The following is a 20,622-nucleotide window of genomic DNA, read 5'->3' as shown; positions in this document are numbered from 1 at the left end:
GGCTTCACTCATTCCAAATTCACTAATTGCTCTGTACTGAATCCTGTATTGCTTTGTTAGCTGAAGTCCAGTCAGTGTGAAGTTCTCCTGAGCATCTGGAGTCTCTTTCACTTCCCATTTTTCCACATCAGATTCTGAATCAGTGGCATTTATTATCCGGTATTCCACTCTGAACCGCTCTGTTGATCCAGTTGGGGACTTCTGCAGCTTCAGGATTATATTTCTGTCCTGAACGTCCACCTGAGGTGCAGGGGGTTTGGACACAGGTTGAAATGCACTGTCCACCATTTTCCCTTTTTTATAAAGACGGATAGAGATTCCAGGGTTGGAGGGATCGGAGACTGACACAATGACGAACCTCATTTGTTTATTGTCTTTATTAGCTTGGAAAAAACCTTTGAAGAGATATAGCTTATCTTTTATTTTCTCAATTACTTCAGGTTTGTGGAACCAGACCTTGATGTCTTGATCAGCTGAATCTGGAGCTACTGAAAGTTTTTCAAACTCGTCCACTTTCAGAAATTGTGTTAGAGTTGACAGATATGGGTCTTCATCCATCAGAGAAGTGAAGCAGAAGCACACCACACTATCAACAGAGGGATTAAAGAGGATGTTTGTCAGGGCTGTGTATTTTACAACAGGGACACCACTCAGTTGTTGGGTATAGAGATTCAGCAGATTTACTTCTGCATGACTGTACTCAAGCCTCTCATTCAGCTTCTCAGCTCTAAATGGAGACTTCTGATGGATGGCTATGATTTCTGTTAAGGCCTGCTCCTGCTCTGTTCCACCACGAATAGCAGGAATGAGCCTAGACAGAGCCTTTAGAAACATCATCTTGTAGCCTCCTAGAAAATCCTGAAACATCTTCAGCCTTTGTCTCACATCCTGGAAATCGTTTATAGTCGTGTTTGTAATTAGATCATTGCATTGAGTCTCTGCATTTCCCAGGTCCTCCAGTAAAGTTTCTGCTTCAGTGATCAGCCTCTTGTGAATTTCTCTCTCAAGGGCAGCTGCTTTTTCACCCAGTCGTGAAAGGGGATAAAGCCAAACCTTCATTGGTACTGCATCATTCTCCCTCTCCCTCAGAAACGATGGTAGTTTTCTGTACAGCTGGAGGGCCTCCATGTAAGTAGTGGGATTCTGCTCAAGTTCATAGTCACCATAAAATGTACAATTAATACTGTTAGCTAGTTTCTTTTCTGATTCACTCATGGTTAGAGCTCCTTCTCCCGCAATGGAAAGTGAAGGAATTTTCTCGATCATTACATTTAAGTTTCCCTCGATCTCTTCTTTGTCCTCATTTTCATTGGCTGTTAAATCAAAAACCATGAAAGCCTGAGCTCCATACAGTACAGCAGTAACAACATGTGTGGCAGTTCCTTCCTGAAACACTTCAGGATAGGTGATATTTCCTATTTGATCCATAGTAAGTGAATCATATCTTGTTGTTTGGCTGTACTGCAGAGAAGCCCGGCTCTGACGTGCTGAAGATTTGTTATCACGCATATACCTGGCTGAACCTCCCACTTCCACTAAACCACATAGGAAGCTAGCTTTAAGGGAGGCGCTCACATCTAGGAGTTTGGCTTTCTCATTGAGAGAGTCAGATGCAGAGAAATTCAGCTCGGTCTTGGGCTGACGACGTGAATCCAAACCCTTTTGTATTGATTCATTATCCCATAGAGAAATACCTGAAATGAGTGAGAAAGAGAAAGTGATACTTCTATTCCAATCTGTACAGTGTATATATATATATATGTATATCATGTGTGTGTGAGTGAGAGAGAGAGAGCGATAGATACCAATTTAGTCATAGTTATACTGAGTTATTCATTAGCTAATTAAATTTAGATGTCTGTTGCACATTATTGAATTAGCATGGTAGAGTTTTGCATCTGTGGTTCAGAACCTTAACTTAAGTGGAGGTTCCAGGACAAAATTGTATGCCACTATACATTTTGTTTTTAAATTTACTTTTGCTTTTACTGCTTCTCAAATGAACAAAAAAAAAAAATGTGGTTATTAATATGTTTCACGAAATCTAGACCTTGAGATGTATTGAGATGCAAAAGAACTTCATGAGCACTTTTGGAGTTCTTCGGAATTGTCATATTTGCATTATAAAGTGTATTCCCTTAAAGTCATTCATTAATGAATAAAAACATAAATGACAGAATGCAATATGTAAAAGGTTGCAGATTTGATACAAACTCAGCACTTTCATTGTTTATTACACATTATACATTTACTAAATACAGCTCTATGCCTTTAAAATGAAAAACAAATGACAAAATAAAAGTGCATTTTAACTTAGACACACTTTAGCAGATCAGACATGACAGTGTTTATAACATAAAATGGAAGACTACTGAAAGGGGAAATTACACTGTGTTTACGTATAAATTGTCTAAATCCAACAAATGTCCTTAAACCATGCAAATAAATCTGATCCAAATGATCCAAAATGCAGCTGTGTGACTTGTCTTGTTCCCTGCTGTGTTCCTCCACTGGCTCCTGTAGCTGAACACATCAGGTTTAAACACTGATGCTGACCTACAAAGCCAAAACCAGACCATCTCCCTCTTACCCCAAAGCCCTCATCACTCCTACACTGCACCTCACACCCTCAGATCTACAGGACTGCCCCACTGGTCCCACCATCTCTCAGGGTAAGAGGGAAGTTTACTACAAGACTCTGTTCTGGTCTGCACTGAGGGGGTGGGATGAACTTCCCCTAGAGGTCCGGACAGCTGAGTCACTGAATATCTTCAAACACAGAGTGAAAACCCACTTCTTCATGAAACACTTCAACTAACACTTTCTCCCCTGTTTGGTGTGTGTGTGTGTGTGTGTGTGTGTGTGTGTGTGTGTGTGTGTGTGTGTGTGTGTGTGTGTGTGAGACCCAGAGTTAATGTTCAATGATAAATTAAAAGCACTTTTGTACGTCACAGTGGATAAGAGAGTTTGTCACGTGCTCTTAATGTAAATGTAATTTGTGACTTACCTGGAATGAAGGAATCATTGCGGCAGTCATACAGAGTTCCAGCATGCAGAGCCCTTCCTAGAGCTGCAATCTGAATAACTTTGGACTCCATACCTGTCAAAATAGCAATATTGATAATATAATAACAGCAGCAGTAGAAAAAGATGCCTTTATTTAATACATTGCAATAAAGTGAAATTCTTTTCCTCACATCTACCAGCTTGTTAAGAAGGAATTATCAGTACATCAGAGCCACCACATCTGACCCTAACCAGCACCGGTTGTAGTAGAAGCTGTGATTATCCTACCTTGTTTACAGCAGGCTTTCCTCTAGAACAAAGACGGATAAATGTGAGAATGTTAGAGTTTATGGTTGCTTTGTGTTGTATTTCTCTCCTTTGACAGAATCTTAAACAGCTTCCACTTATTTACTGAGATATTTATAGCCAAGTGAGAGAAAAGAATTACACCTTTTCACAGAATTACACCTTTTCACAACCAATTAAGGCAAATAATCTGGTAATTGTTAAGGTGGAACAGACTGCGGCTGGTCCACACATTTATAGAAATAATAGGTGAGTGCATCTGTTAGACATGTAATAACCATAATATTATTAGGTTCTATTTGTGTGAAGATTGGAGGTCAGATAGGATCTTATAATCCTGAAACCATAACGTGTCGTTTTACACAACTGCATTTAAGAATTATTTATGAGAATAAAACGACATGGAACTAAAGAGTAATTCATAAATCTGAGGAGATGAAAGTGTGTTGTTGCAACTTGACATTTAGATGACAGATAACTGACCCTTACACTAGTCCTAACCCTACTTTATTAATGTAATAGTATATATTTACTGTATGTCTGTAGTCTATCTTTTATTATAGTTTAGACATATTTGCAGTCATTCATTAAAAATTACATGTTCAAAGTTCACACAGTGTGTAGTTCAGACCTCTAAACTTATAGATTTGTTTTCTTTGTAAAACGGTGTCACATGCAAAAACTCTTAACTGCTTGTCACCAGTTAACCAGCTGTCATTAAGGGAATTTATACACAACAAAGTATAAAAATCTGTCTGCTCCAATGACTCATTTACCAACATTTTTATACAATTGTGGGGAAAAAACTTGATCAGAGTAATTTGCAAATGCAATAACAGTCAGGGGCGTGTGTGTGTGTGTGTGTGTGTGTGTGTGTGTGTGTGTGTGTGTGTGTGTGTGTGTGTGTGTGTGTGTGTGTGTGTGATGTAGATAAAACATGACCGGGCTAAAACGGACATGGCAGCAAGTCAAAATCAAATACAAGAACATTCTGCAGAATGGTAAGGACCCTGACTAATACTTAACAATGCACAAGCATATATTGTACCCAGAAGGCGCCTGCTCACACACTGTCTGTACTGTTTTAGCAGTGAAAAAGAATACACACAGACAAGGCACGGGTGGTGGTCACCAAAAGCTGACCTCACCCCAGCAGAGGACATAGCCTTGGAGCTAAATAAAGGCAGGCCCATGTTGGAGGGGATCCCTGGGGGAAAAGAGACAAGCTTAGATCCCTCCCAAGATGCCACCCGCTTCATACAAGGTATGTCCTTCCATCTCTACATGGAACACAACCACATTCATATTGAATCCATTTCCACTGTCTGACTTCTGTTTGCCTATTGGCTTGCGGTGTCTGGCAGCACTGTGTTACTGTTAGAGCCACAAGCACCAGACGATGCTGATCCAGTGAGTACTCCATCTAAGACATACTGTAGGCCTGGTATGTCTTGTCTGTAACAAGTGGATTGTTAGTTTTCCTGTCATGTTCCCAAGGGGACAGATTTGAGTGATGCACGAGTGACAGTGAGTGACGTACGGAGGTTCGGGCACGTGTAATGTTGTGTGCACATGTGAAAAATAAAGTAAGCAATGATACTGCTTTAACCGTCCATTCTGTATAGTTTAATAAAACAGAACAGAATGAAACATGGTGGCAGCGGTTGTGAATTCAGCTGAAGCGAATATCGAGCCGTGAGGAGTGAAAACTGCCGCTAGCTTGTTGTGGTTAGCCTAGCACGCGAGCTCGTGCAAGGGATTACACAGTGTATACGGAGCCTAAACCGGAGCAGCAAAGAGCGTCAGACGTCACGATGGATGGTCTCAAGCCGCCTCCGATACTTTGTTTGGATTCAGCCAACTTAGCAAAAACTTGGAAAAGTTGGAAGGAGGAGTTTACGTTGTATACGGACCTCACTATGTCCCATGCAAAAGAGACAACTAAATTTAAGTTCTTTAATTACCTCCTCGGAGAGAGAGGGAGGGACAAGCGGTGATACACCTGCGCGGAGGACAGTGAGTACAATGATGACACTGTTTGATAAACATTGTAATCCGCAACTGAATGAGACTGTTGAGCGATATAAGTTTTTTGTTAGAGACCAAGGACAAGACGAAAATATTGACAGATATGTCACAGATTTGAGAGTATTGGCCAGCACATTCAATTTTGGTGACATTAAGGACTCACTAATAAGAGACCGCATTGTGTGTGGTACACAGAGCCCAGTGATGAGGGAAAGACTGTTAAGAGAAGAAAACTTAACGCTGGATAAGTGCATGCAAATATGCAGAGCTGCTGAACTGTCTAAAGAGAACAGCAAAACCATACAAGGTAAAACGGTGGAAGAAACACATGCAATGAAGAAGAATCCAAGGAGAGACAAAAAGGAGGAGATTAACTGTAACTTTTGTGGTAACATACATGAGAGAAATAAACACAGATGTCCAACCTTTGGAAAGAAGTGTAAGAAATGTGGAAAGGAGAACCACTTTGCTGCAAAATGCAAGTCCAGGTTTGAGAAAAACAAGAAAGGCAGACCGGTACACACAATTTCGGAATCAAGTGAGTCGTGTGAGGACATCATGACAGTAACAGATGTCAGTGAAAACCAAGAGACAATAAATCAAGTAAAAGAAGCACACAGCAAAAGTCAACATCTCTTTGCAGGTATGTTGTTGGACAAAAAGCTAGTTAACTTTCAGATAGACGGTGGTGCTACTTGTAATGTCATCCCAATGCAACTGTTGAACCCAAATATACAGTTGGATAACTCAGAGAAAATAATTGTCATGTACAACAAAAGCCGATTATGACCACTTGGAAAATGTAAAGTCAAACTCCGAAATCCGAGAAATGATAAACTATATAGACTTGAGTTTCAAGTAGTGGACCAGGAGGACAGGATCCCGCTACTAGGAAGAAAAGCTAGCGAAGCCATGAAGTTGATCAAAGTACAGTATGAGAACATACTGGCAATTGACAGTATAGTGAAAACACAATGTACAGACAAAGCGACTGATAACGGCGAGCAGCTGACAAATATGGAGAAAATAAAAACAGAGTTTGGAGACGTTTTCACAGGCGTTGGCTGCCTAGAAGGCGAGTACAACATTGAAATAGACAAAAGTGTACCACCAGTAAAACTGCCTAAACGCAGAGTGCCTGTTGCAATGATGACCCCACTCAAAGAGGAACTAAAGAATCTTGAAAGCCAAGAAATCATAGCACCTGTGGAGCGCAGCACTGACTGGATAAGCAGTATGGTGTTAGTGACAAAACCAAATGGAAAGCCAAGGATCTGTATAGACCCCAAACCACTGAATAGAGCACTAAAAAGGAGCCATTGTCCTCTACCAACCATTGATGATATCCTGCCAGGACTCTCAAAATCCAAGGTATTCACTGTTTGTGATGTAAAGCATGGATTTTGGCATGTCAAACTGGATGAAGAGTCCAGTTACCTCACCACGTTCTCAACCCCATTTGGACGGTATCGTTGGCTCAGGATGCCAATGGGCATAAGCCCAGCTCTGGAAGTTTTCCAAAGGAAACTCATGCAAGCACTGGAAGGCTTACCGGGTTTGTATATTATAGCAGATGATATACTGATCACAGGAGAGGGTGACACACAAGAGGAGGCAGACAAAGATCATGAGAAAAACTTGAGATGTTTTCTAACGAGGTGCAGACAAAAAGACATTAAGCTCAATGCAGACAAGTTTAAACTGAGGAGAGAGTCTGTACCCTACATTGGACACTTGCTGACAGCAGAAGGCCTCCGCATTGACCCGGAGAAAGTGCGGGCAGTGCGGGAGTTGCCGAGGCCTACAGATGTTAAGGGGATACAGAGACTTGTAGTTTTGTGATCATCTTTCTGATGACTGTGAAGTTTTGAGACAACTTACACACAAGGAAAACATGTGGGAATGGACTGAGGTGCACGAGACAGCTTTTAAAAGTTTGAAAGACAAAATAACACATGCACCATTGCTCAAGTACTATGACCAAAATGAGGAGTTAACCCTACAATGTGATGCCTCAGAGACAGGACTAGGAGCAGCCCTGATACAGAAAGTTAAACCTGTGGCATTTGCGAGCAGAGCGCTGACACCCACAGAAAGGGGTTATGCACAGATCGAGAAAGAATGTTTAGCCATAGTTTTCGGAATGGAAAAGTTCCATCAATATACTTATGGTAGAAAAGTGACTGTTCAAAGTGACCATAAGCCACTGGAGACTATCGTGAGAAAACCGCTACTTAGTGTACCTAAGAGATTACAGAGAATGTTACTCAGGCTGCAGAAGTACGACATTAACGTGATCTATGTGCCTGGGCGAGACATGCTACTAGCTGGCACACTAAGCAGAGCTTACTTACCTGACAGCAATCAGGGAAATACAGAGACAGATCTAGAGACTGTCAACATGATTACCTACTTACTAATCTCTGTTTCGCTATTCGCGAGGCTACAAACGAAGACACAAAGTTGCAGGAAGTGATTAAGTTGATTCTTACAGGATGGCCTCAGAACAAAAAAAGACATTGAGAAAAATATTCAACACTATTTTGCTTTTCAGGATGAGCTGAGCTTTCAGAATGGCATTGTGTTTAGGGAAGAAAGAGCAGTTATTCCTGACACACTAAGAGCTGACCTGACCAGCCGCATACACTCTACACATCTGGGAGTGGAAGGTTGCCTCAGACGTGCGCGCGAGTGTGTGTACTGGCAAGGGATGACCGAGCAAATAAAGACGTTTATTTCCAAATGTGACATCTGCAGGTCAGTTGACCCCAAGCAACAAAAAGAGACATTGCATCCCCACGACATTGCCTATAGACCTTGGGCTAAGGTAGGAACTGATTTGTTTTCTTGGCACAATAAAGACTACCTAGTACCCGTGGATTATTATTCAAATTTTTGGGAGGTTGATTATTTACCGAACACCAAAAGTACCACAGTGATTCACAAATTGAAAGCACACTTTGCTCGTCAGGGGATTCCAGATGTGCTCATCTCCAATAATGGACCGCAGTACTCTTCACATGACCTTAAAATGTTCAGCAAAAAGTGGGAATTTGTGCACAAAACATCGTCACAAAGCAATGGGAAGGCGGAGTCAGCTGTTAAAACAGCAAAACGTCTTATGCAGAAAGCTGCAGCTGCTGGACAGGATCCATACTTAGCCCTGCTGGACCATCGCAACACACCGAGTCAAGGTCTCAACACCAGTCCAGCACAGAGACTTCTCAGCAGGAGGACCCGGACCCTTCTTCCTACTAAAGATACACTGTTGGAGCCTAAAGTGTCAAACAACAAACAGGGACTGATTAACAACAGACAAAGACAAGAGAAATACTACAACCGCAGAGCAAAAGACTTGGACTGTTTCACATCAGGAGACAGTGTTCGAGTCCAACCATTTGAGCCTTGTGAAACTTGGAAAACAGTTAGAGTGATTAGGCCAGTGAGTCTCAGATCTTATGAGGTTGAGTTGGAGTCGGGGGGTGTCCTGAGGAGAAACCGTCGCCACCTCAGGCACAACTACTGCCCACCCTCAACAGTTGCACAAACAGGAGTGTTGACAAACACACAAACTGTAGCTGCTAAATGTAGTCAGGGTAGTGATCCAAGCGCTGTTACTACAAGGTCAGGTCGTCAGGTTAAAAGGCCTACCTATTTGAGGGATTATAATATGTGAGATTATTACTTGACATGTTTTGTCATTTTCTAAATATGGTTGGGAGTTGCGGTTGCACTGTAAAAGAGAGGGGAAAAGGGGTGAATGAAGCATTGATTGCACAGTTAATTTGCAAGAATATATTTTCAAGAATAAGTTTACAAAATATGCACTAATATGTTCTAAGAGGACATTTCATAAGTTTATTTTTTTTGTGTTCAGGCAAGATAGTTGCAGGCATTTTCTGATGCATTAATGTTTACATATGAAGGTACAAAGAAAATGTTAATTTTGTTTACAAAGAAAATGTATAACGTGGAAAAAAAAAAAAAGAGAAAAGATGTAACAAGTGGATTGTTAGTTTTCCTGTCATGTTCCCAAGGGGACAGATTTGAGTGATGCACGAGTGACAGTGAGTGACGTACGGAGGTTCGGGCATGTGTAATGTTGTGTGCAAAAATAAAGTAAGCAATGATACTGCTTTAACCGTCCATTCTGTATAGTTTAATAAAACAGAACAGAATGAAACATTGTCTACTAGCTTCAATATGAATCAGATTAAATGTGATCGGGTGAAGGCCCCAGTGCAGCAGCAACAGCACATGACAGCTATCAGCGCCTATCACAAGGTGAGCCACACGACCACTATTAATAACCACTTTTTACATCATGGCTGTGTCAAGAATATCACTGTTTATGAGGTAGTAATGATGAGATTTTGTGTTGACAGGTGAATTCTCTGGTGTGTTGCTAGGAGACAGGGGGTCTGGCTGTCAGCCTTTTCTACTGACACCTTTCACAGACCCCCAGGAAGCACAGCAGGCCTATAACCATGCCCATGCCCGGACCAGGGCCAGAGGTGAAATGACCTTTGACCTCCTGAAGGCACGCTTTCACTGCCTACACAAATTAAGGGTCAGCCCTGTGAGGGCATGTGACATTACTGTGGCTAGTGCTGTGCTCCACAATGTGGCCTGCCTGAGGAAGGAGAGGACCCCCAGAGTGCCACCAGCCATGGACTGGGACAATCCGGCGATCTTCCCTGATGACGACAGTGTTCGGCTGCTGAGGGACCAATATGTGTGGAATCATTTTAGTTAGTATGTGTGCTTTCAGTTATGGTTAGATATGTCCTGCGATCGCAGAGGAATTTGGGGTTATTTGTGTTCAATATATATTTTAATTGATTTGGCCTCTTATGATGTTTGTGCTGTATACTGTGTGTAATACAAGCTTGCAAGAAGGAAACTGCATCCGTTTATTTGTCTGCTCAGGTGATGTGTATGGATTTGTCCTGCATTTATTTCAGTGTGCAGACATGCAGGTTATATACAGACCTTTTACATGTGTATTTATCCTTTTGTTGTATAATATGCTTTGATTCTGTGCTTTCCATCTTGTAGAGTCACTGTGTGACATCAGTTTGGAAAGGAGCTGATGGTTTGTTTTATCCTTATTCAATAAAGGAACATAATGTTACACTTTGTGTTTTTATATTTATATGGAATGTATTTTATACCACAGAGTATTAGGGCCGCACTGAGGAAGAAGGAAAAAGTCATACATTTTTGAGGCTGGTTCTTTCTGCAGAATAGATGCATATTCTTTTAGCAGTCCTGATACTTATGACAATGAAATGCCCCACAGCTGTCATTTTAAAACTGTCCTCCTCTAAAATGACGGGGTAAAATCTGTTAATTTACTTTTTTTCCCTCTTTGCCCAAATATTCTATCATTTTATATATAGCCTTATAGTCTATGGGAAACTGTAAATTATCTAATGATAGCAACATCATCTAAAAATCCTTATTTATCCAAAATGATTGAAATTAATGATCACAAATGTTTAAATAATGACAGTTGGTTTAGTTAAATGTGATAATAATGTATAGTGGGCAGTGGGATAAGTATTGGTTTCTGTTTGTGGTGACTGCTGACTGACATAAGGGATGAGATTAAATAGATCCTGGAGCAGGCTAGCTCCACAGAATAAAACCCCATAGTAATTTATACCAAAACATCCTACTGCCCCCTAATCCGGCTTTACTGCAAACGGATCACGGATAAATTGAGCCAGGATCACCAAGATATCCCGGCTTAATCCCTTATCTTAGTTTTGTGCAATAGGCCCCACGTCATGAAAAATGGGTGGAAAAACAAAAGTGTTGCATTTATAATTTTGTTTAGCGTAGAAATATCATTAGAAATATATTTCTTTTCAATTTCAATTTTGTCCAGGATCATGAAGCTACATAAAACAAACACAGATCTAAGGACTTAGTAAGTTAGTCTTAGCCACATAAAGTGCACACTGTGCAACCTGGTGCAAACAGTACAGGACAAGACAAACAAGACAGTGCAGGACAAGACAAACAAGACAGTGCAGGACAAGACAAACAAGACAGTGCAGGACAAGACAAACAAGACAGTGCAGGACAAGACAAACAAGACAGTACAGGACAAGACAAACAAGACAGTGCAGGACAAGACAAACAAGACAGACTGTGCCGGACATAAGACAGTGCCAACAAAAATATAAGACAATACACAAGAGACAATAAACAGAAACAGCACCAGTGTAAATACTGTATGTTCAAACAATATTGCGTTTGCAGAAATACTGGAATGAACACAGTGTTCTAGCAGCAGTTACATGAGGTTGCTGTTACATGCTGTTTTATTCTGCAAAACAGCAATTGGCTGAAATGTGAATAGAAGCCGCTTTGATAGTAATTTGTGATCTGGCTCCATACTTTAAGCCAAATGTAAAAAAAACTTGGGAGTTGTTTTTGATTCTGAATCTTGACAAACAAATCAGCTCTGTTGTCCAAAATAGTTTTTACCAGTTAAGAATCATTTCGAGACTTAAACTGATTCTGAACTTCAATGACACTCCTTTATTATTTATAATAAAATTCACTCCTTTATTATTTATAATAATAGTCCTCTCTGGACTATTGTAAATAATTATATATATGTTTTGTACAGCACTTTGGTCACTGTACGATACATTTAAATGTGCTCTATAAATAAACTTACTTGTGTCGGGAATGGCTGGGACTATTCCCTACCTGGACACTAGGGGGACATTCTGGCAGTTTTTGTGCCATGTGTTTTTGGGTTTTTTGTGTGTTTGCCCCGCCCTATCCTTAATCTGTTCCTGCCTCTGCACAGCTGTTCTTTGTGTTTCAATAATTACCTTGTGGTGGAAATTTTACTGGGGAGTTGTTTGCAAGGATCTGAACTTGTATGCTTGTGACTGGTAGTTATTTGTGACTATAAATTGTTATTACCAGTGATTGTTTTTGTAGAATATGACATGGACAGAGGGCACTGGAGACAAGATGGCATGAGCTCATAAACAGCTGTTAGTAGACCTTAAGGATGAGATTAGCCTTAGTGAGCTGGTGTTGTTCACCTAAGCCAGGGATTGATGATGTTTTCTTGTTTGAATCATGCATATAAAATCTTGATGTACTCAATGATTGGACCCCCAGCCTCACTCATGCTACACCAAAAGTTTTGGCTCCTTTTGTGCATCAGCACACAATAAATCGTGAAACCTCTTTACTCTTGCCTCTGACTACCAGTGTGATACTTTTTCTCAAAAACTTCCACCACAAACTTCCTGTTTATTCCAGATGTTTTGTGTGTTTTTGCTGAGTCCTTCTCTTTGGTTCCTTTCTCTTTGGTTTGTTGTTGTTTCTATGTTCTCGGTTTCTTAGTGTTTTTTGCCTTTTGTTTTTTTCTCCATAATGAACTCCCTTTTATTTTATCCCTGCACTTGGGTCTGAAATTTTATCCCTGAAGATTTTCTGACAAGTATTATTTTCCTGGCTAAAAAAAAATTAACAAATAAATGAATTTGTTGAGCATGCATGCCGAGTACCTTCATGTTTCTGTAAACTGTTCTGGTTCTGCAATGACCCATAAATATATTAAATATATCTTAAAGGTGAGATAATGAAGTTACTGTAATTGTTAAGATTGAACATTTGTAAAATAATCCTGTATTATGCAATAATAAATAAACCCAATAACAAAGTTTTTATAATTTAAAAAAAGCTTACATAACATTTTGTTAAAACAAAGTCAGACAAGATATTTTTGGAGTCAGAAAATAATTGAAAAATGTTTAATCTTTGGTCACAAAATGCATTTTATTTTTAAAGAAAAAAAAGCAACCCATTTGAATATTACACCACTGCAGAGCTCCGAATATTATGGTGCAAACAGCAAAGACTGTATCAAAGTTTCTACCCTGATATTTCTACCACATGTTTAGTTTATTTCTTTATTTTCTGCTGTTTCCTGCTACAGAAACATCTTAATGATACTATAATGCAAACAATCCTTAATAATGCGAACGATCCTTAATAATGCAAACTATCCTTAATAATGCATTTTTATAACATTAATATCCACCAATCATAAACTATAAAGAGAAGCTCAGAGGAATGTTTTAGGGGAAAATTATGTAATTGAGTTGAAAAGGAGACATTTTGATGATCATTGATTATCATGATTACAATATTAAACCCAAAAAGGAAAATGGTCTTGAAGATCTGAACACGGCTCATGGACATGAATGTGTCCTCAGACATTCACATGTGGGCTGAGAGGTCACATGTCATATTAAATTTGTCCACCTGTTATAATAAAAAAAAAATTATAATATTAAATCACCCATTTTTCAAACAAACAAAATATTGGAACATGTGACCTACAGGTGTCTCTTGTCACTCAGATGTAAGCCATTCGATTAACTGCTTAAACAATGTATAGTTTGGTTTAAGACGTGGGGAAAGTGTATATAATATTAACTTCTTTTTTTACTTATTAGTTTTGCCCTAATTCTCATATTCTAAAACAAACCTTAATATCTGGAGTGAAACAAAAAAGGAAAGCCAGGGCAAAATGATACAACGGTTAGAATTTAGTCCAAAAAATATAGCTATTATTACTATTATTGTTGTTGTTGTTGTTGATAAAAATAATAATAACATTATTATTATTATTATTATTATTATTTTACATAACCAATGATCATTTTTATCATTTTATCTTTCTTTTAATCACATGACAGTGACTTACGCGAATCATGGCACAGGTGTTCAGCAGGACATCTCCTCGTATTTCAAGTGTAGACACGTTGTGCACTGATATAACGTGCTTAAATTTGCAGAAAGTACGGCCATTCACAGTAACCTGAACGGATGTATGTAACTATTTAATAGTCTCATTTGGTTCAATTACAAGTAATTATCCTTTCATTTATCTTATTTAATCATCTCACCACATATTCATCTGGGCCAATTGTTATGATGATATCAAAGCCTTCTTCTTTAGCAAATACTTCGTCGTCTTTTGATTCTTCACCATCCCAACTTCCGTTCCTATAACTGTCACAGACCACGTTCTGTAGGTCAGTCTTGAAATGGAAAGCAATGTCATCACCATCATTTGGCCCAGTCTTGAAATTTATTTGAAATCTACATGAGACAAAAAGCAGAGGGATAAAATTAAAATCCATTATTGTGATAAGTGTTGCCTTACGTGCTTCTTTTTATGATGCATGATTTAGTCAGTCAGAAATAAAAATTCCAGATAAATTCCAAAATAAAATTAATAAAAATGCATTTTTCCAACAAAACTATATTTTGTATAATCATACACACAGTACTTAGTTTTAGGCGTGTGCTGAAAAATGCCATGAAGTAAGAATGGTTTATTTTTTATTTTTTTTATGTTTTGGTTTATTATTGACACCATGACCAGACTGAGCACAGGAACAAGACACATGCTAGTTTTACTGCATCAGCAAGGTCTCGCAGAAAAGATTTCAAAGCAGACTGGAGTTTCGACATGTGACCTTTTGAAGAATCGAGGCAGATTGTTCCCTAAAGGGCTGGAGAGCAGTACAATAATAAGAGCATGGTGGAGGTTCCATGCAAGTTTGGGGCTGCATTTCTGCAATCTGGTCTGGATTAATAGTCTTTAATGCTAAGAAATACAGACAGATACTTGACCATCATGCAGTACCTACTAGGGAGGCGCCTTAAATTATTCTGCAGCAGACCAACAACCCATAAACATATAGCCAATGTCATTAAGAACTATCTTCAGCATAGAGAAAAACAAGTAATGTTTTGTCCCCACAGAGCCCTGATCTTTTTCATAAAAAGCACAAAAAAAAAAAATCAATGAACTGTTGAGATGCGAAGCCTCCAGAAACACAAGATAATATATAATAAAATCTGTGGACGTTTTAACCGTGGAAGCCCATTCTCCAGGATGCTTATTAAAACTTACCCGCTGGAATATAATGGAACCAAACCTTGGAAGAAAAAAGTCAGACCGTATTCCAGTCCTCCGGGGATTTTGCCCAAATAGGGCTTGTTCTGTTAAGGTCATAAACATTGTTCATTTAGGACATGGCAAATAATTAGTCATAATATTGAAAAATGTTATAATTGTTACATTATTTATTAAAAAGAATTTCTAATTTTCATTTATTAAGTAGATAAATGTATCAATAATTCTTTAGATAGCAGTTTTAATTTTTATTTTATTTTATTTTCAAGCTTTCTTACTCACACGTGTGCAGATTGGTTGTGCTCCATCTGACAGGTTTGAAAGTTCCCAATGTGAAGCACCAGAGCCTTCGTCACCGAATGCAGATGTGTTCCAGTTCTTATCAGAAAAGAAATATGCGTATGAATTAGAATTATACACAAAAGATCCCAACTTAATTGTAGGTGTTTAAATTCCCGATCAGCACAAAACCTGCTCACTTTTCAATTTCACCATTTTGTTCTTTACTGTTTTGAACAATTTGGTATTCATTATTTAATATATAAAAAACAAACAAAGTGAAGTTCTTTAAAACTGGCTTACATTAACAATACCAAGGCTGTTTATAGTGACATCTCCATCTATGGTTAGTGTAGTCAGCCTCTCTATCGGTATGTGGTGTTTATTTAAGCAATATCTCCAGCCATTGTAATAAACCTGAAAAACAAATATGAATCATTTGTTAACTGAACATAATTGTTACAGATGTTTGTTTTATTTATTTATTGTGTTTTATGCTATACCACATAGTTTTCATTTTCAATGACAATGAAGATATCAAATGCTGATCCTTTGAATATGGGACATCCGATAACAAATCTGAATTTGTCCCATTTTTCATCACAGTAGACTTTCAGGTATGAAGCCAGACCAGGATAAACATCCATGTACAAAGCAACGTCATCATCTTCCCCTTTCCCAGTTTTGAACATAAAATTAAATCTGTGTGAAAGAGGAAACTTGGCTTTACAAAAAGGAGCTCATTAATATTAATAATCCGTATTTACCCGTTAGAACACATGATGTTTTATTCTGATTAAAAGTGGTTGGTGTAAACAGTACATACTTTTCTGAATCTGCAGGAACCTCCCCTTGGAAGTGAAAAGCTGTTCCTTTGCTCACAAGTTCTGAGATATCAACCTCAAAAGGAATGTTCTGTGGAGAAAAAATGACTTCCAATGTAAATTAATTAAATAAATCAATGTACTGTTTCCTTAATAATAACCCACCACAACGGACTCTAATTCACAAACCAATAAATTATAATCACAATCATTCTCTACATAACTCACATTACTACACACTCTCTGTGAGGGTTTCAAACATTTTGATTCCTCCTGCTTAATTACTCGACTGCCTTGATAATCTTGACTTTTCCTGACAATTTGGTTAGCAATCAACTTATAGCTATAGCCAAAGCTCATGTCACATGTGTGTTAAACACAGCTAATTAATAATGATTAATATCATGTTGGTGCCCATGTTAGAACAAGTATGAATGTTTGTGCTCTTCTCCAGAATTGTAGAATTATTGCTTCGTACAGCTGTGATATAACAGTAACAGCACCAATATTACAGTGATGGAGTTTACTGCATTTTTAAGCTTTAAGGTGAAAGTTATTACTCACAAGTTTATTGAATAGATTTTTAACCACTGGCTTAATGGTTGAAGGACTCCATCGTGACTTGTCCAAGCTGCTCATTACTTTCATTCTTATTTCACTGATCAAAGTAGAAGCTATCCAGTTCTGTAAAGAACAAAATTGGGAGTCAAACAGATGCAGGCTACAGTCAGTACTTGTACATCAGCAAATTAACCTGTGTGGAAGAATTAAAACCAGTGAGTGTGGGCACATGGTAACTGTAGCTCTGATCAGCCATAACACTGAAACCACTGACAGGTGTGGTGAACAACATGGTAAGCAGTATTTAAGCAGTAAGTGAACAGTCATTTCTCAAAGTTGATGTGATAGAAGCATGAATAATGAAATGAAATGAACTGAATTACTCTGACACATGATGCAAATCTGGGTTGGTTTAATCTGGGTCAATTGGGATACAAATGCTAATAAAATATGTCAGTGTCTTTTGTGTTGGTGTGGGTTGTTGAACAAAATATTATTGTAAATAAAAATAATTAAGATTTCATCAGAGTTTGCAACTACGTACTGAATTTAAAGTGACAGATAAATAAATAGCCAACTGTACAACATTCAGGCTGACAATATAAGGAATTAATAATCTTGCATATATGAAAGAAATCAGTAGAAATATAAAAAGTTAACTGACCCATTGCTGACTCAAGGATAGTTTATATTTTCCATGAACAGAGACAAGGACAGAGTCGCTGGCTTCACTCATTCCAAATTCACTAATTGCTCTGTACTGAATCCTGTATTGCTTTGTTAGCTGAAGTCCAGTCAGTGTGAAGTTCTCCTGAGCATCTGGAGTCTCTTTCACTTCCCATTTTTCCACATCAGATTCTGAATCAGTGGCATTTATTATCCGGTATTCCACTCTGAACCGCTCTGTTGATCCAGTTGGGGACTTCTGCAGCTTCAGGATTATATTTCTGTCCTGAACGTCCACCTGAGGTGCAGGGGGTTTGGACACAGGTTGAAATGCACTGTCCACCATTTTCCCTTTTTTATAAAGACGGATAGAGATTCCAGGGTTGGAGGGATCGGAGACTGACACAATGACGAACCTCATTTGTTTATTGTCTTTATTAGCTTGGAAAAAACCTTTGAAGAGATATAGCTTATCTTTTATTTTCTCAATTACTTCAGGTTTGTGGAACCAGACCTTGATGTCTTGATCAGCTGAATCTGGAGCTACTGAAAGTTTTTCAAACTCGTCCACTTTCAGAAATTGTGTTAGAGTTGACAGATATGGGTCTTCATCCATCAGAGAAGTGAAGCAGAAGCACACCACACTATCAACAGAGGGATTAAAGAGGATGTTTGTCAGGGCTGTGTATTTTACAACAGGGACACCACTCAGTTGTTGGGTATAGAGATTCAGCAGATTTACTTCTGCATGACTGTACTCAAGCCTCTCATTCAGCTTCTCAGCTCTAAATGGAGACTTCTGATGGATGGCTATGATTTCTGTTAAGGCCTGCTCCTGCTCTGTTCCACCACGAATAGCAGGAATGAGCCTAGACAGAGCCTTTAGAAACATCATCTTGTAGCCTCCTAGAAAATCCTGAAACATCTTCAGCCTTTGTCTCACATCCTGGAAATCGTTTATAGTCGTGTTTGTAATTAGATCATTGCATTGAGTCTCTGCATTTCCCAGGTCCTCCAGTAAAGTTTCTGCTTCAGTGATCAGCCTCTTGTGAATTTCTCTCTCAAGGGCAGCTGCTTTTTCACCCAGTCGTGAAAGGGGATAAAGCCAAACCTTCATTGGTACTGCATCATTCTCCCTCTCCCTCAGAAACGATGGTAGTTTTCTGTACAGCTGGAGGGCCTCCATGTAAGTAGTGGGATTCTGCTCAAGTTCATAGTCACCATAAAATGTACAATTAATACTGTTAGCTAGTTTCTTTTCTGATTCACTCATGGTTAGAGCTCCTTCTCCCGCAATGGAAAGTGAAGGAATTTTCTCGATCATTACATTTAAGTTTCCCTCGATCTCTTCTTTGTCCTCATTTTCATTGGCTGTTAAATCAAAAACCATGAAAGCCTGAGCTCCATACAGTACAGCAGTAACAACATGTGTGGCAGTTCCTTCCTGAAACACTTCAGGATAGGTGATATTTCCTATTTGATCCATAGTAAGTGAATCATATCTTGTTGTTTGGCTGTACTGCAGAGAAGCCCGGCTCTGACGTGCTGAAGATTTGTTATCACGCATATACCTGGCTGAACCTCCCACTTCCACTAAACCACCCAGGAAGCTAGCTTTAAGGGAGGCGCTCACATCTAGGAGTTTGGCTTTCTCATTGAGAGAGTCAGATGCAGAGAAATTCAGCTCGGTCTTGGGCTGACGACGTGAATCCAAACCCTTTTTCATTGTTTCCTTATCCCATAGAGAAATACCTGAAATGAGTGAGAAAGAGCAAGTGATACTTCTATTCCAATTCAGAGATTTGTTCAGATTATTGAAACCCCTGAAGCTGCCAGCTTTACTTAAGTTGTGGCATTATTTGCATTTTGCTTTAAATTTGCTCCTAACAAAAACAAGCTTGTTGTTCAAATCTAATAAAAGTATTAGACTTTTTAGAATGAAGAGAAATAGTTACTTTTACATGTAAAGTATATAATTATGGTCCCTGAACGGCTTTCCAAGTATTCTGTGTGCATCCATTAGAGTCAAATAGGTAAAAACTGAGACATACATTGCAACAAAACAAACTTTAACATTAAAATCAAACGATCCAAGTAGAGTTTTAATACAGAATTGATGCACTGACTTTACAAGTTGAATTTTGAGGGACATTTACCTGGAATTATGGAATCCTTGCGGGAGTCATACAGCGTGCCAGGATGCAGAGCTCTTCCTAACGCTGCCATCACAATTGTGTTGGACTCCATAACTGTCAAGAAATTTACAGTATATAATAAAAATTCGGAGTTTCAACTTTTACGAAGATGGTGACATTTTCTCACTGTGAACATACCAACATAGCAAAACCAAAATTCAGATTCATATTGCTGGGGAACAGATTTTAAACACTTATTAAAAAATTAACTAATACTAAATAACTAATAGTAATTACAATAGATAGCTATACTATCTGTAATAAAATCTTTAATGTTCTTACTTTGTTTAAAAGTTTCCTCTACAGCAGAGAGTCAGATAAGTGTGAGATGTTGCCAGTCTGAACCAGCTTTCTTTTCTGTTAGCTTGTCCGATATTTATAGCCAACTGGGCGAAAAAAATTGCATCTAATTTAGGCAACCTTTAATTTGTATGTTGGACCACTTTAGGGCTGGTCCATGCTCATGCTTAAAATAAGGTGGATGCTTCTCTCAGACAAGTCATGCCCTTTTAATAAAGTCATGGTTTTATCGCTGTGAAGTAAACACGGCCAAATCTTATAATACTTACAGATTTTTTGGTCCATCATTTGTGCCCACATCAGTGAGCCTTAGTGAGTGTAACATTCTCCATAAAGTAGTCACTACTGTTCATGTAGACAAATATTGTTCATTTACGTTCTCCTAATATTTCATAGTTCAGTGTTTTTTTGTGGGGGGTTTTTTGGCAATTGTGTGTATAGTCTATGAGGTTTATTGTGCATTTTGTATATTTACATTATATTTTAT

At 38.6% G+C, this 20,622-nt stretch overlaps 2 protein-coding genes across 3 annotated transcripts in view; both read right to left on the bottom strand.

Moving 5' to 3' along the window:
• The window catches only part of adamts6 (ADAM metallopeptidase with thrombospondin type 1 motif, 6), a 351,012-nt gene that overhangs the window by 136,761 nt on the left and 193,629 nt on the right, over positions 1 to 20,622 (bottom strand). The window lies entirely within an intron of this gene.
• LOC125139704 (galectin-4-like) lies at positions 15,269 to 17,233 on the bottom strand. Its single transcript, XM_047804504.1, has 6 exons — positions 16,978 to 17,233; positions 16,416 to 16,504; positions 16,093 to 16,291; positions 15,893 to 16,006; positions 15,593 to 15,688; positions 15,269 to 15,396 (listed from the first exon to the last, which is right to left on the bottom strand). Exons 1-6 carry the CDS (start codon positions 17,059 to 17,061, stop codon positions 15,304 to 15,306), a joined length of 675 nt encoding a protein of 224 aa, XP_047660460.1. The 5' UTR covers positions 17,062 to 17,233; the 3' UTR covers positions 15,269 to 15,303.

Source organism: Tachysurus fulvidraco, chromosome 20 (genome assembly GCF_022655615.1).
Source record: "Tachysurus fulvidraco isolate hzauxx_2018 chromosome 20, HZAU_PFXX_2.0, whole genome shotgun sequence".
In the NCBI taxonomy this organism is placed as follows: Eukaryota; Metazoa; Chordata; class Actinopteri; order Siluriformes; family Bagridae; genus Tachysurus; species Tachysurus fulvidraco.
The sequence above is the reverse complement of the archived record's forward strand: the minus strand, read 5'-3'. Positions and strand labels throughout refer to the sequence as shown.

Bases quoted from the DNA above. Each gene is read 5' to 3' on its own strand.
- LOC125139704 (XM_047804504.1), bottom strand. From the start codon at position 17,061: ATGAAAGTAATGAGCAGCTTGGACAAGTCACGATGGAGTCCTTCAACC. The intron at 16,292-16,415 runs GTATGTACTGTT...TCTTTCACACAG, and splicing joins GTTCCTGCAGATTCAGAAAA to ATTTAATTTTATGTTCAAAA. The intron at 16,007-16,092 runs GTATAGCATAAA...TTTGTTTTTCAG, and splicing joins TTGAAAATGAAAACTATGTG to GTTTATTACAATGGCTGGAG.